Raw genomic sequence first — 16321 nt, 5'->3', positions numbered from 1 at the left:
AGTCGAGTCACAACAATATGAAAAATATTAAATAACATGTACTTTTTATGCAGCCACAAAGAATATTGCCAATTCTTTATCGCGTTCCAGGTTATTTGGTATTTCTTCACCATACCTATTTCATTGCGCTTTGTGATGATACGGTATATTGATCCCGACTTCACAGATCAGTTAATTCCACTAACGTGCATACCTATGTAGTACATGTTTCGTATGTTGCGATATGACAATTCGAGCATTATAGCGTGCTACAGAGGAAAATAGCATTGAAATTATGATTCTTGTTGATGTATTAACTGTTATTGGCAAGGAGCGTATAATTTTAGTACAAAAACTATTTTCTCAGTAGTCGACTGGAATCTTTACGTAATTTTTAGTCGATTAGGATTCGAGTACTCGAGTCATCGAGTCCAGTTCTAGTCACTGGAAGCTTCAAATTATACAAAAATCACTGAATCAGGTTTGATCTGTAAGCGCTTGAAGGCGCTCACATTAGATCAAAACAAGGTGAAATTACCATCTCTGTTACATTCACATATTGCTTTCAGTAATAAAGTATGTTATTTTAAGGATTATGATGCTTACTTGCATATGCATCAGTGTGTCTGGACCATATCTAACGATATTTACCAAGACTTAAATAAAAAAAGTACCTGCTTGTTCGGTATGGCGGCTGGTTTATCACTCAATATCGAAGCGGGCAATCGGACTTTTTCCCTGCGTGGCTCGCCGTTGACGTCATACAGTAAACTGCGCGTGAGAACCAAGTCTGCGGGACCGCTGGTGTCTAAGGTGACCATCGTGCCAGAACTGGGTACATCTTCGATAGTGCCTGCTGAAAGGACAAAGTGAAATTATACAATTGAACAATTGATATTCATAATGGAATGAGCGCGAATATGTTTGGCTGACACTTGTCAGTGGGAATCGTCAGCAACTAGTAGAGATTTCCACAGAGCTTTGTATATCAACAATCGTATCATCTTATATAACCTCATTAGCATAAAAAATTAAAATGATAGAGGCGAACAGATGGCTAAGGTTGAATGCATTATTTTTGGATTATCCACAAACTCTTTTCGTTGGCCAGCGACGTCATATTTGGTGATACGACTGTGACTGTTGATACACAGATTTCTTTCAAATTCTCTATTAGTTGCTGACGATTACCCCTGACGAGTGTAAGTCGAAAATATTCAGGTATATACTGTCAACATGAATATGCTATTCCATTTTATATTGAAGTTCTGTACGTCCAAGATGCTCTTCACGCTGGAATTACTAACATTACGTCTATGACTTTCGCGTTTAAGACCCCTGATCTCTACCGTACTCAATAAACGATGAATCAGACCTTCTCTACGTTGTGCAGAAGTTGGATTTTCCGGAATGGGAGTGGGCGGCATTTGACCCAGCCCTTGATCTGGTAGACTTTGTCTTGTCGCATTGCTGCCCTCTGTGGATGCGTGGCTAGGTGTTGGATTGCCTGGAAAACAACGGAAAATTGAAGAACTGTCCCATTTTTAGATTACAAGTTGGGCTGAACACAATGATTTGAATAGGTTCCTTGTGGTACAGAATTTAAATATTACAACGAACAACACATTCATATTCGCAATTTATTCACTATAAGCTTTTCAACTGACCCTCGTCGGTAGTGGCCGTCAATTTAATACGAAGATTGCAATTCGAAATATAAAGATGAAATAGGTAGTGTGACGTAAGAATGGTATAATAACAACAACGAGAGAATTCACAAAACCGAGAGCGTTAAGCAAAAATGCAATAAGTGCAATACAAATTGGCTATAACGCAACACTAATGAAATACACGGAGAGAATAGAGTCGGTCCTTTTGCCGACAAAGAATCGGTTGCTCGAGTTTTATTATAGTTGATTCGAGAACCTTTAAATGGAACAGACTACGTCCACGAGCAAGAATTGAAAATCTGTTATCGTTATACGATTTTGCACACTCTGGATGCGTAAGAAGGCGCCGACCTATTGCAGAGTTGCATGCCATGGTCTGGTCATAGTCGCGCAAGAAAGGGTTACTGGTCTGCGATTGACTGTCTGAAATAGCATCGACGTCAGGTTTCCTAATCTGCTTGGGCACATGTTGGTTGATTCTTTGCTGCAAACGAAGTGAAGTACGACCCACATACCGACTGTACTCAAATCTGAATCGAGCATTACTTCTAATGATTCAAATCGAGTAGTGGGAAAAGAATTTTGGAATACTGAAAGTAGACGCTCCTTGACACTGATACTCAATCTATCAAGTAAAATTATAGTTTCAAAACTTTTTTTCTGCTGCCAGGGCTGTAAATCTCTATTGGCCGTATTGCAGCATAGGAAACACGTAGTACGAAGCTACGCAGTTTATTGCAAATGATCTTTCTGTGAAGGCGTGATCAACCCACAGTATTGCCGCAAATTGTAATGGAAAAGGTATGGTGCAAAGAACACAAAAACATTTTTAATGTGTTACAGAACTAGCATTATATTCTTTCTAGTTGCATAATAATAGATAGTTATTTGAACTTTCCAACCCATTCATACTGTTCTGACGTCATGAGTGATAAATAATAATCGGATACTTCACTTGAAGTACATCATATTCGGTACAGCCCCAATTACGAGCAAATCTAGTCTTACTTGGTCGGATAGTCTTGGACTGAGCAGCAGCCAACGGCGTCGGGTTATCTGGTCGTACTTTTGTCGGAGTTAATTTACCGGTCGCGTGTGCAGGCGTTGGGTTCGTGGGTCGTGTTTTCGACACTGTAAGATAATACGATATTTAAAGAGCACCATACTGTTTACAGTGTGGTAAGTGGAGAAATGTATCGTCTAAAGACTACGCCCAGTGGTGTAACAGGAACGGGTTAGTACTAGGGATGGGCACAATGATTTAAGTATTCGAATCTGACTCGGATGTTAATTTTAATGATTTAAGTCGTGTGTAGTGAGAGAGGATTTTTTTGAGTACAGAAATTATATTGACGATGACAATTATAGTTTGGATGCTCTTTTCCAACAAATCAATCCACATTTTTGAAGCGCCAAGTCAAGACAAGTCATTTTTGCAAAGTGACTCGACTCAAGTCGAGTCATCTGAAAAAGTTGACCCTAGTCATCCCAACACTGTTAGTTACTGACACTTACCCCTGATCAGTGTCAGCCTAAGAGATTTGGGTTTACTTCAACATCAATAGTCTACATCATTCAACTGTAATAATATATTAATTAACCATGCACACTCACCGTTATCCGAAGGCCTTGATTGTTCCGGCGAGCTTCCAGCAGCTTGAGACGTTTCTCTCTCTTTCTCATTATATTTCACCATCCTTGCCTCGGTACCGTCACGACGCGGGTCTGGAACCATTTGCCGGGACAAAGCTTCCAGGTCCGGCGCTTGCGTCATGAGCCAAGCTCGACCTTCAGTGCTCGCAAAGTACGGCGGGACATCGCGACGCTTCAACGATACGCGGCCACTCTTTTCTTCTTCGAGGGAGCGGCTGAAATCATTTTCCATTTTCACAAGGGTAAAATATGAAAAGCTGACAAGAAGTTATTTTCCATCGTGGGTGATTCAGAGTAGTCTGCACGTTTATGAGGCAGGACTGTGATATTGGCCTATATTAATGTACAAACAAATATTGTGTGTGCGCAGAATTTGGCATTTGATTTCAAAATTGTAAATGTTTGTTGGACACTAGCGTCATGATTGGTGTGGTCTCGACTGAAAGGAAAATTGAAGACACACGGAAATTAATCTGGTCGGTGTTACTGTTATTGGAATCTGGTATGTATATACAGTTTAAAGTGGAAGAAATATTAGGGTTGGGAAAACTGGAGTACCGGAACACGATTGATTTGATTCGGAACCAAGTGGTATTAGTTTTCGATTCAAGTTGAGTTGACTATCAATCACTATGACGTCATAAAAGTACTCATGATGGAGAGGGTTCAAATATTTTATTGAGTCACGAAGAAAATATTGCCGGTTCAACACCTCATTAAGGTAAGGTAGGCTACCCCTCGAAGACGAAAACCTGAAAAAATCATCTTTTTGTTCATATTTGTTCTATTAGAATTCATGAATCATTCATCTAGATCTTCTAATAATTGGATAAGTGTGAGAAATTTGACATAATTTCGAACCGGTAGTTATTGGTCTTTACAATTTTGGATTTAAAATAATAGTTCTTCAATTATTCATTATCAATTATAGAACTACCCACCATAAATACTGTTATTTCAAAGCCAAAATTTTGAACACCAATAACTTCGATTTTAACAGTTGAAGTGAGTCAAATTTACTATGCATCATTTTTGTAGACAACACATGAATTTCATAAGGTAATCTGTTATATATTTTTTTGAACTTTGAATTATGGTAATTCTAATAGCTTCGCTTCTACAGGTTGAAATTGCGTGAAGTTTGGTGTTCAGAGTTTTTTTTTAGCCAACCTTACACTTTATCGAACAGCCGGTAAAATTTGAAAAAAAAAATCATTTTTGAACAACCCTTATCTACAATGAATTTTGAAATCAGAATGAGTCCACAAAATTGCACTCATTACTAACTGTAATCGGTCCCAATCGTCTTTCGTCAGCTTGTTCCTGGGCGGTTCCGGTTTGGGAATCGGCGGCGGGGTGACGGCCTGCTCGTAGATCTGCCTGATGATGTTCGGGGTTTGGTGCTCTTGCACTGCGGCCGCCTTGGTCACCTTTTGAAATTGACCACCGCTCCCAGTGAGGCCCTGCTGCGCCGGCGTAACTGGCGACTTTGGAGACGGCTGGATGAATAAAAAAGTGATAGATGTTAAAGTGTGATGATGATCTTTTAATTAATGTGTAATATTCATGCTAGAGGGCTGTGATGACTCGAGTCATGGCTTAACTCGACTCGAGTCTGACTCGAATCACATTACCTTGATGACTGGAGTCAGTTTTTAAAATATGAGAAACGACTCAATTTGAGCCAATTTTTGTATTGACTCAAACTCATACTCGAGTCATTGTGCATGACTCAAGATTCGGACGACCAAGACAGGCAATCAAATGAATTGGAAACACAAGGACTAAAGATAAAATATTTTATGGATATTTGACAAATCAGGGTGCCAGTGCTCTTGTTCCAAAAAAATTGGCTTATACCCTTACAATAACTTAACAACCACTTGTCTATGTCATAATACCGGCAAAGGTATTTGAGAGAGTAGAAAATAGGTATCAGCACATGCAAGTACCATGTACGTTTTAACTGAATAATATAATCATATTGGAATAAATCCGATTATTTTCGGCTGACACTCATCAGTGGTAAAAAATCTTTTGAATGCTAGTTGCTGACGATGACCCCTGACGAGTATCAGCCGTAAATACTCGGCTTTACTTCAATATGAACAGGTTATTCAATGGTATATTGCAGCTCTGTACCATAAGTTTCAATTGTCGGAATATATGCTAGACATTATTATTTTACCTGACTCTCATCAAACTCCAGCACAAGAGACAAGATGTCGTTTGCTCGAACTTTTTCGTCGTACGATCGTGGATCACGGACGCTGTCCGCCTCCCTCTGTTTCTGACGTTCTCGGATTTGCTTTCCCACTTCTAGGAGATTCTTCTTCAGTTTCTTACGGACATCTTTCAGAAACAAAATAGGAAACGACAATTGGTCACTCTTTTCTCCGCTAAAAGGTACCATCAAAAGAGTTACGTTGGGGTAGTGATCATATTTTTCAATGGCCTCACCATGAGATACTACTGGGTCTGTGTTATAGCATTCAGTAAATCAATATCTTGCCTTTGCCTACAAATATGGTAACAAAAATGCAAAAGCGTATTAAAAGAGGCGTGCACAGTTTGTACACTCAACAAGAAATATCCTTCAGAATCACCGAAATATGGAGACAATGAAGAGAGACGTTTCAGCGTCATGTTTTTTCAAGATACGCATTGAGTTATATTGAACATACATTCTGATCAGTTGTGCTTGCTCTGTTAAGATCCGTCCATGACGGAACACAATAAACAATCGTATGGAATCTATGGTTGGTATTTTCATTTAATGAAGTAACATATGTAGGCCTAATATTGATCACAAATGTCCATAAGATATAGCAGACGGAGCTCTATAAGACCAGGTTTTTAATATCTTGTACGGGACATTCAATCTGTGTATCAACACTATGGTAATATAAAACAAAAATATTTACCAGACAAGAAGTAACATTTTACAGTTGCGATTTTACAATCCGACTTACCACTCATCACGGGTTGGTGTTGTACCAGTTGCCGGAGTTCCAGTACAGCCGGGCACGGTGGCACAGGAAGCGGTTGTGGCATGCTGCTCGTATTCCCGACGATCAGTCCCTTCCCGGTATTTGTACCAAAGGGCGGTCCGGTTGTCTTTTCAACCCTTACAAATTCAGAAAAATTACCTCAGATGAAAGCAGAAAACAATCAAAAATGACAGTTTTTTCTTGTCCAAAACACGTCAAGTAGTTTAATTTGCATAACTGATACCAAAGTAATTGACTAGCTATGAAGTCATCTAAATGCAGGCAACAGTACAGTCATATTTTAAATTAGCAGTATGTATCAGCTGCTAAACAAAGATTAGCAGAATTAGGGTGAGAGATGGCCGTTTGCTTAGCAAAGTCAGAAAATTGATGGAAATTTATAAGTGTTACTTTCCAAAGGAAACCAAATAAACTGAAAAATATTTGAATTTATGGAGACTTTACAAATATATGATTAAATAAATCAAAAGTTCAATATAATTACATCGTCTGCTGCTGTAAGCTGTGCTGATCTTGCTTATCATTCATGTACCCTAAGGCAATTTAGGGTTGTGACCAAGTCACAAGTTTCCGAGTCACAATTCAACCTCACTTTTATAGTTTTGACTCGAGTCAAGTCGAGTCATTTTCAATTCATCAACGTGTCATAGTGTTGTTACTGGAGTCCGAGTCCAAGACATTGTGTTCACTGATCAGTTTTGAGTTCAATCTGGTTCAACCTTTTTTTCAACTCTGCTCGTGTGGAATGGCTCGCATTCATAATATAGTAATTTTCTTTAACGTTCCAACAGTTTCTGGCCCTATTTTCCAAGTATCAGGACTGATAGACGAACTACTAATGATGTGGTCACTTTACTATTCTTCGAAGTTACAATAAAATGTCTCTCTTGAGTCTCAAGTCATATGACTTGGTTTGAGTCATGTACAATGACTCAAGTACAAGTCGAATCAATACACAAATTGACTCGAGTTGAGTCAAGTCAAGTCATTTTACGCATTTAAAAAAATGTCTCGAGTCATCACAACCCTGACAATTTCTACTCGACTATTGAAGTTGTAATGTGAGCAAGCCAGATACTGGAATACAAGTGCTTCAATATGCCAACCTCTTCTAGTTGCAAGTTATGCTAATACAATTTCTGTTCAATATATAGCATCACAAGCTTACCTGTGTTGAATTAGCTTCAAATCCTTTGTTCGGATGTTCTCCGGTACGATATTGTCGACCATTTTTTGAGCAATCCATGCTTCGCTACTGTTTCCGAACGAAGGTCTCATTATTGTGACGCCTGATGAAAAAGTTGCATCATGTAACTACCTATAGATACTGATTTTGATACAACAACGCATGCACAGTGGCAATGCCTCAAACGCAATACCAAACTGGCATGTTATCCTTTGTAAAAATGTTGGCTGCTAATTCAGCACAGCCACCAGTTAATTTAGCATCAGAATTAATAGTTGGATAGGTGCAATAAGTTCATATTAGCTCCCTACAATGTAAAAGTGGCAAATGCAATTCTGATATTATCAGTGATTTGTAACATCATTTTTCAAATCCCATCACAGTGACGTTATGCATATGGATGGGCATTTAGTTCACTGACAAGAAATTGCATCATATTTTTATTAGACCTGCTTGTCAAAAGAGCTGCCCAAATTCACAATATTGCAGATCAACAGTTGGCGCACAATTGTACTCATGTTCCAAGCGTGAAGTTTAACATGAGTGAAAATTTCGCAACCAGAAAATACGCTATTTTAACGAAATATGTTAGCTCTGTGAGGAAAACTTTCCAACTCTGACAAAACGACTATTCGTCAAACCACAAATTTAAAAAAGTTTAAAAGTTACCAATAACTCCGGGAGTATCAAGAAGAGGTTCTTTTATCACAGCAGACGTCGGGTCCATTTCGGCGTCTGAAACATATTCTTGAACGTCTTTTATTCGAAGCAGTTCCGTGCCGCTTCCATTTTCGTGAATGATGAAGAATCTGGATTGCGAGGGCACGTTTACAGTCGGATGCATCATACTTAATATTACTACTGACGTCATATTTGGTGATACGATTGTTGTTAGACAGAGTTCTCTCTAATTCTCTTCTAGTTGCTGACAATTACCCCTGACGAGAACCAGCCGAAAATATCCGGGTTTATGTTAATATGAATATATTAATCAAGTACTATTCAGTGTTATTGATTTCGTGGTCTCTCTCTCTCTCTCTCTTTCTCTTATCTGCACAAAAATATTCAAATTTTAGCATCAGGTCAAAATTGTGGGGAAACTTATTTAGTGGAGTACAGTCTGATGTTCCAATAAAACTGTACCGGTATACAATTATTATATTATGACTGTTGAATTGCATTCGAATGAAGAATGCAAAGGATCAACCTAGTTTGAATCTTAAGTTTCATAAGTTCTGCAAAATTTCTTTCTACTTGTAACATGGTATTGCGACATCATTGGATTCAGTCGGAACAATCCGATCACGCCGATTAATGATATCGATTGATAAAAACCCATTCCGCAATTGATATTTCATGTTAAAAATTTGAAATCTTTCAAGAATAGATTGAGAAATATCCTATTGACCGACACAATCCACCTTACATGATGCTACTGCAAGGATTTCCAATCTTTTTTACGCCGTGGCCTCCTTTGAAAGTTTGAAAAATCATTGATCATGATCATCTATTATTTTCACGTTTTTGAAAACATTAGGACCTGCTATTTCAATTAGAAACTGGTGTACAGTATATAGTTACCTGTAGCTAGAATGATAAAATAAGACATACACAACATATGACAGTAGTATAAATAATAGTACTTGTGCATTTATTAGTTACATTATTACACATTTAGTTAATGTGCTTGATGAGCTTGTTTTTGCTTTGACATTGTCCTAATTGCAGGTGGAAAGAGCAGCTGCATGTCATATTGCATATCCAAGACACTGTGCTACTTTGTTTTCAGAAGTAATGGCATGGCAACTTCATTAAGCGTGGGCTAAGCCTTCTTTAGTGTTGCCCAAAATATGGTCAAACTCTCTCTTCCGAAGCTCAATCAGGTTGCAGTCTCTTGTTCAGCTTATTTATTTCAATTCAACAGTTTGGTAATTCGAGATATATATCCTAATTCAGTAGGATATATATCTCGAGTTAGTAAAAAGAGCACATGTTTTAGTGCTTTGAAAAGTAACTTTGCTCGCGCTAGGTCGATATACTCTGCAGTAGATGATCAGTACAATATTTACCGCGGGGGATGGTGATCCAATGGGTCCGAAGACACAGAAGGTTGCGCTACGTTGGAGCCTGTTTCTGCAGCCGAGCCAATATCGTTGCCAGAGTTCATCACATTGATCGATCCAAATTTCCTAACCTGGAACATAATATTTGAAAATATAAACTCATAGAAATAATGGACTGAATAGCAACATGGGAAAATTATCTGATGCAATATGCAAATAGTGAAAACTGTTACCTGGAACACGTTACCCTCGTAATCGAATGCTTCACAACAGAGATCCGCATTGTGCCTCATCACATAGGAGCCGAGTGTAGTGAGCTGTGGTTCGAAGGCAACCTCCTCACGGTTTGCGGGGTTGGTGCCTTCAAAAAATACCACAAATATATTCCGTCATCAAACGTATCAGTTAAGGCAGATCTCTAAACGCGATGTTATATCAGAATACTAGAAGGACGGCGACTGGAATACAATCAAATGATCACTTTTTGTGAATCGCAAATACTCAAACCAACTGCAAGTGATTTCACATTAAATGCGTATGTGTTAAAAATAGTGATTTTTGGCATGAAAATTTTACCGAGCTTCGAATCGCTTTTGAACGACAAAATGTTCTCCAAATCCATAACTTGAGCAGGTCATTGTTTGCACCATTTGTGTAACATATAAAGAGCAATGAAAGAAATGCAGCATCACCGAAAATTGGTCTAATTCCACATAAAAATCAGCCCGAGAAACATGTATTTACTAACTTCTCCCCACACATGATATACAACAGTTTCTTATGCAGCTGTAGTTAGTTATGTCGGCAATCAGTAGAGACAGCTATAGACAGAAGGCCTGTCATCAAATGCCATTTGCAACATTCTGGTACAAGACTTCATGTTATTTTTCAGGTAGAGAACTTCAATATACAATCGAATGTTATATTGATATTTAAATAAACACTATTATTGGCTGACACTCGTCAGGGGTAATCGTCAACAACTAGTTGAGAATTGGAAAGAACATATGTATCAATTCTCTCAATTCTCTACTAGTTGCTGAAGATTACCGACGATGAGTGTCAGCCGAAGATATTCGAATTTAATTCAATGCGAGTATATTATTCAATTATGTCAAACTGCATGTAGAAAGATTCATAAGATAACACTTTGTTATATTTACCTTCCTCTGTTTCTCCTTCTGCAGGAACAGTCGCGAGTAAATCATTGTCAGGCCTAGGAGTGTACGTCACAACACCTTCTTCAATATCAATCTTTCCACCGTGCCAATGACTCATCTGCCAAGAATAGACATGAATTCATTGACATAACAGAAGCAGTTAATTCTTCGCCAATCGTGATAAAACATCAGTATGCTGTTCTCGCATAGTACACAACTGCCCTGCTGGACCATAAAAGCCTTAGAGCTGGGCTTCTTGAGCTTTATTCGAAGAATAGTAAAGTCACCACATTATTGGATTTTGTCTATCAGTCCTGATACTTGGAAAATAAGGCCAGAAACTGTTAAGAGTGACGAAAATTACGATATTACGAATGTGAGCCATTCTATGGCACTCGAGCAGAGTGGAAAAAGTGGGTTGAACCAGAATGAACTGAAAACTGAACAGTGAACATATAATGACTTGGACTCGCACTCGAGTCAGAACACTATGACTTGGACTCGGCCCTGTACTCACTGACTTGGACTTGACTCGGGGGTGAATTGAAAATGACTCGATTTGACTTGAGTCAAAACTATAAAAGTGAGATTGACTTGTGACTCGGAACGTTGTGACTTGATTAGAACCCTGCACTCAAGCACTGGATCCCCCGTCCCCAATTCCAGAGACATGTGGCACGCAGTGCAGTGAAAACAAATTAGCGGTACGCAAATCGTTAGGTTTTAAAAACACTGCCAGAGATCGACAACTATCGTTTTTGAGTAGGCAATGTCTTAAATTGAACTTTTTCCACAAACCTGATAAGTGGATTCGGGGGTGGTCAGTAAATTGGTCCCGCTGCCAAATACGGTCAGACAAGATCCCTCGTCGCAGTTGAAAGAAACAGTCGCGAAACCCGGACATTCGACCCTGACGTGGCGGACGGTGTTGACGGCAGGGGGTGCCAATTCTGAAAGAAAAATACGCTGCAGTCTCAAATTTCGCTGTAAATAAAAGTACAAAAATAACTAAACAATGACAACTATTTGTGATCATTAGCACTGGGAAAAATGATTCAAGTAGATTCAAGAGATCGTTTGAAGTCAATGTACTATTTTCGAATGGTATACAATCTGCCTCTATTACTCGAATTTCTATGCCAGTTCCTCTCCCTCACACTTCCATATGTGTGCCTTGTAGTTGACTTTTATCAAAATAAGCCAACCTTGTTTTTGCCGACAATGGTCACTGCAATTTGTATTTTACAGGAAACGTTTTTCTGTATGCAATCTGCATTTTGAACAGGATATGTATGGATATTGACAACAGTTATCCATACAAAATAAATTTCACAGCCTATGACCACCTAGAACGCAAGATAATTTGGATTACGGAATGTGCGTATGTGAATAAGTAGAATCAATATACCCCATGCACCATCTTCGCCTTCTGCTTCGTAAACATGCTTTTCGATGTCTCTCGTATATTGAGTGATCCTGGTTCCGTCGGAATGGTCGCAAATGACGGTTCCGTCGGGATGTTGGACGCGGACAACGTGATCTTCTCGCGACATCAATATCTAAGTAATACGTAAGTTTACAAATGTTACCAGAATACCCAGTCTACGTGGCACTAATATTACACCATAGTGTCCAATATGGTGTGGATACAAGCATATCTCACGGCTCAGTGAAAATGGTCTACGTCACACTTCCCATTTGGTCAATAGCAATTTGCCGGTACCATTTAACCGGCTTAACGAGCATTAAATTTGACAAAACGGATATCAATCGAAAGCTACCGCTGTACTGATTGCGGAAATATAAATTTCATTGTGCTCATGGTCCTGGAACCCCCCAAAATCAGCCTCGAATGTTTGATTGTAACGGAGTTACTGCGAATTCTGTTATTCTAATTCTATTCTAATATGGAAAAACTATATATCTATGGCTCTGAATCTAATCGTTTTTGGAAAAGCTGAATATTTTCCATTTGTCCAATTCTAATTTATAGCTAGGAATTAACAGAACTAAATCAAAATGCGCTGACAGGTAAAAATATGACCAAATCAATAGCACAATTGAGGAAATATTTAACCACAATCCTACTAACCTCGCCAGTCACAGGATCAGTCGCAGTATAGCACAACAGATGATCTTTCTGAAATCTCTGTCCGCTCGGCGTCTCCACATAACTCTCGCCCTCCATAGTGGTGGTATGCCAAGAAGATGCCCGTTCGAAATCGGCCTCTGCCGAAGCCCCGGCGTCGGCTTCCAGTCCGGCAGCTGCCGTTAAACTTCCACCGGCGCCGCCACCCGCTTCTGTGCCTGCCACGGACGGATCGGTGGCTGTTGTGTTGGTGTTGGGATTGGTTTTTCCGCTGGATTTTCTTCCCTTCGATCCTGTTTGAGGTAAAATATGCATGAGTTCATTGCATCTGCTACATATTGCAGTAGGTTAAAGAATCTTGTATCTGAAATGAAGCCTACAATATCACGTGCTACATATCGTACCATATTGTGGTAATTGTACGCAATGGATTGGCTCACACCATTCTCTTGTATGACTGACTATAAAACTGACGAGTCAGTATCGATTGGAGTACGGAATCATTTGAAGCCACTATGTGAACGTATGTAGGCTATCCAAATATCTCTGAGTTGAGAGTTGAGTTCCAGGACAATGCAAGTTAGTTATCAACAGACATGGGGTGATTACTTCATGAATGTAATTGATTGCGATTACGATTACTTATGAATCACGCGATTACGATTACGATTACAGCAAAATCCGCGAGTAGTCGATTGCGATTATGATTACTTATGAATCACGCGATTACGATTACGATTACGATTACAGCAAAATCCGCGAGTAGTCGATTACGATTACGATTACTTTGGAAAAGTAATCACGATTACTCACGATTACATTCATTTTGCTTCTGAGAAGTTATCTTTGGAAGACAACAATGCGATGAAAAGGCCTCATGAGAGAAGGTCTTTATTTTTAAATGAGATATAATGACGTCATTTCCTGTGTATGACATAATATACCATTGCATGATTCACACAGAAATAGGCATTTCGGTGCCAGCCAATACCGCGCCGCAACACAACGAGACATGCTACATTAGGCTTACCATACGTCCTCTTTTAAGAGGATTTGTCCTCTTTTTTGACTTTTTTGAAAGTGTCCTCGGAGGACGCCCTTTTGTCCTCTTTTATGAGATTTTGTCCTCTTTTTTGAAAATTGAGGTCAGATTTAGAGCAAAATGCGAGTGATATGCCGCAAATTAGCACAGTAGTGACGCTCCGGCGGGTATTTCGGAGTGAAAAACGGTGAATTTAGCTCTGAGCGAAAAGATGACTTTTTTTTTTAGTCATCCACCTGGCAATGTGGAGAGAAAAACGGTATTTTGAGATCTGAGCGGAAATATGACCATTTTTTTTTTTAGTCAACCGATCACAAAGTGGGAAAAATTCACCGGTGTTTGAGAATTCTTCTCCGGTTTTGCAAGTCTGAAATTTCTGAAAAAGTGTCCTCTTTTTATATTTCCAAAATATGGTAAGCCTATGCTACATTGGGCGAAACATTGTGTATTTGTCCATTGTCCATAGCCGCGCTGGCTGCTCGCGAAGAATAGTCTTCTCAATCTCAGCCCCACAATACAAATGCTACCGGGGGCACTCACTGAGGAAAATGATGAACCACGTGCATAAATGACAATTTATGATGCGTCTCACAAAAGTTTTTCGTTTAGTTTTCTTTTCGTCCGCTACGTTTGGGCAACTCCAATATCTGCTGACTATATAGCAGACAGGAGGTCACGAGTTAACAACATACAATAAAGTTGTAGTCGTAAATTATGTGCCTAAATATTCGCGCCTGGCGCGACTTGACAGCAAATTCACAGCGGATCCATCGCATCAAATCGTGTTTTCCAGTTCTTGTGAAAAGCCCGGCCTTCAAGGGGGTTCTGGGGGACTTCGCCCGCCACAAGCTTTATTGATCGCCTTTTGGGGATCACAAGATCACCATTTGTGAGAATGGCGGTGGCGAAGTGCTGTTTCGGTACTGATTCTAGCTGAAATCCACACTAACATGATGTGTAAGCGGATGGCTAGTGGCATATCCGAATGATGAGTATAAAATTGCGAAAGAACAATTGTTGCCCGTTTTAAGTAGGGCCATATGAGAATATGATAAGGTAAACATCAACTTCTGACTGCGATCCACTTAATACATATATTTCGATCTGCCGTTATACGAGTAACGGAAAATAACGGCTCGGTTATGATTTTTTTCTCAGCAGCCTGGTTTTTAATGCTTCGATGTAGAAATTGTCATGTTTAATTTGACGGGTACAAAATTTCAAATCGTTGTCCATTGCATACGCAAATAGGCCTACTGCTCGCCAATCAGCTACGGTCAGATTGCGTTTACCTAAGCATAACAAAACATCTATACATTGTACAATGTACAATTTGTACATATACGTTCCTATTCGAAACTAGGCCGTGTGGTGATTATTATCCTGCTGCGAGGTAGTGGCGTGTGCAGTGTAATGATCAGTGCAGTGACATAATCCACAGCGGGTTTTCTTACAATCGCAGTACTACATTATTTACATCGAATATATATTTAGTACGTGCGGATAATTCGTTACCCAATCAAGAACCAAGCTAATACTTGTGATGCAATAATGAGTATAGAGGCGTTTGAAAATCCGACATTTCTGCTATCCAAATCATGCTTTAAATCACACTCTTCGTTGCTCATGAATGTTCATAGTTCAGTTTATGTCATGGGCATTGCACAAATGAAAAGTAATCGTTCTTTCACAAAGAAATCGATTAAATATGTGAAGTAGTCGATTACGATTACGATTACTTCGGATTTTTTTCGAATGTAATCGATTGCGATTACGATTACTTGGAAATGCTGTAATCGTCGTAATCGATTACGATTACTAATCACGATTACCCCATGTCTGGTTATCAATGTAGCATAACCTAATGAATTGTTTAGCTACTTCAACTACAGGAACAGAAGTCCCTAATCAACATCAATACATTGAAAGGCATCGGTTGCGAAGCTGTGGCAGGGATCGCAATTTTATTTCATGGAAACAGGTCCCTGCCGACCCTTGAGAACAGTTTAGACTAGCAAGTTGTCACCGGTTCGCAATCCCGTGCTGTTCATAACAGTCAGCAAAATATATGCCAATTCCATACATCTCAATTGCAAAAAGCAAATAGTTGAACACATTAGTGAAATGAAACATCAAATTTTAAACGAATTTAGGAATTTGAAAAGAAGTTTTCTGCATCGTATCGTAAGATGGAGTTGATGGTGTGCTTTCAACTTAGCATACGTCAGAATGCTGCAATTATTCTACAAAATGCTTTGTGCAGCCAACAACTCGTTTAAAACCAGTCATACGTGATTGCTAAGAGAACTTTTCAAACAAAATTCATCAAATTTTGATGTACAGTTTAGCAACATTTTAAGTGTCATAGAGGGTAAAAAGGCCCAAAGTTCACTTCCTTTAAAAATAAACCGACACACAAAATCAGATTAGTCGTTTTCAAAAGTACTTTGCCTTGCAGAAACTTCAAT

General features: G+C 39.1%; 1 protein-coding gene across 2 annotated transcripts in view; it reads right to left on the bottom strand.

Annotated features, from left to right (window-relative positions):
* LOC145447283 (sperm-associated antigen 17-like) overlaps nt 1-16321 on the bottom strand; it is a 58012-nt gene that overhangs the window by 4241 nt on the left and 37450 nt on the right. The window contains exons 26-40 of one of the 2 annotated variants that reach the window (XM_080325707.1): nt 12815-13104; nt 12131-12281; nt 11521-11672; nt 10726-10840; nt 9796-9923; nt 9569-9693; nt 8169-8308; nt 7482-7602; nt 6275-6429; nt 5491-5654; nt 4590-4801; nt 3264-3517; nt 2658-2780; nt 1355-1486; nt 654-835 (exon numbers count right to left, since the gene is read on the bottom strand). In XM_080325707.1, the coding sequence (XP_080181833.1) occupies nt 654-835; nt 1355-1486; nt 2658-2780; nt 3264-3517; nt 4590-4801; nt 5491-5654; nt 6275-6429; nt 7482-7602; nt 8169-8308; nt 9569-9693; nt 9796-9923; nt 10726-10840; nt 11521-11672; nt 12131-12281; nt 12815-13104 (2444 nt within the window). The remainder of the gene's footprint in view (nt 1-653; nt 836-1354; nt 1487-2657; nt 2781-3263; nt 3518-4589; nt 4802-5490; nt 5655-6274; nt 6430-7481; nt 7603-8168; nt 8309-9568; nt 9694-9795; nt 9924-10725; nt 10841-11520; nt 11673-12130; nt 12282-12814; nt 13105-16321) is intronic. The other variant, XM_080325708.1, reaches the window with a different exon arrangement.

This window comes from Botryllus schlosseri, chromosome 9 (genome assembly GCF_051294905.1).
Source record: "Botryllus schlosseri isolate E-star chromosome 9, Bs_hap1, whole genome shotgun sequence".
Classification (NCBI taxonomy): domain Eukaryota; kingdom Metazoa; phylum Chordata; class Ascidiacea; order Stolidobranchia; family Styelidae; genus Botryllus; species Botryllus schlosseri.
This window is presented reverse-complemented; position numbering and strand designations above follow the sequence as displayed.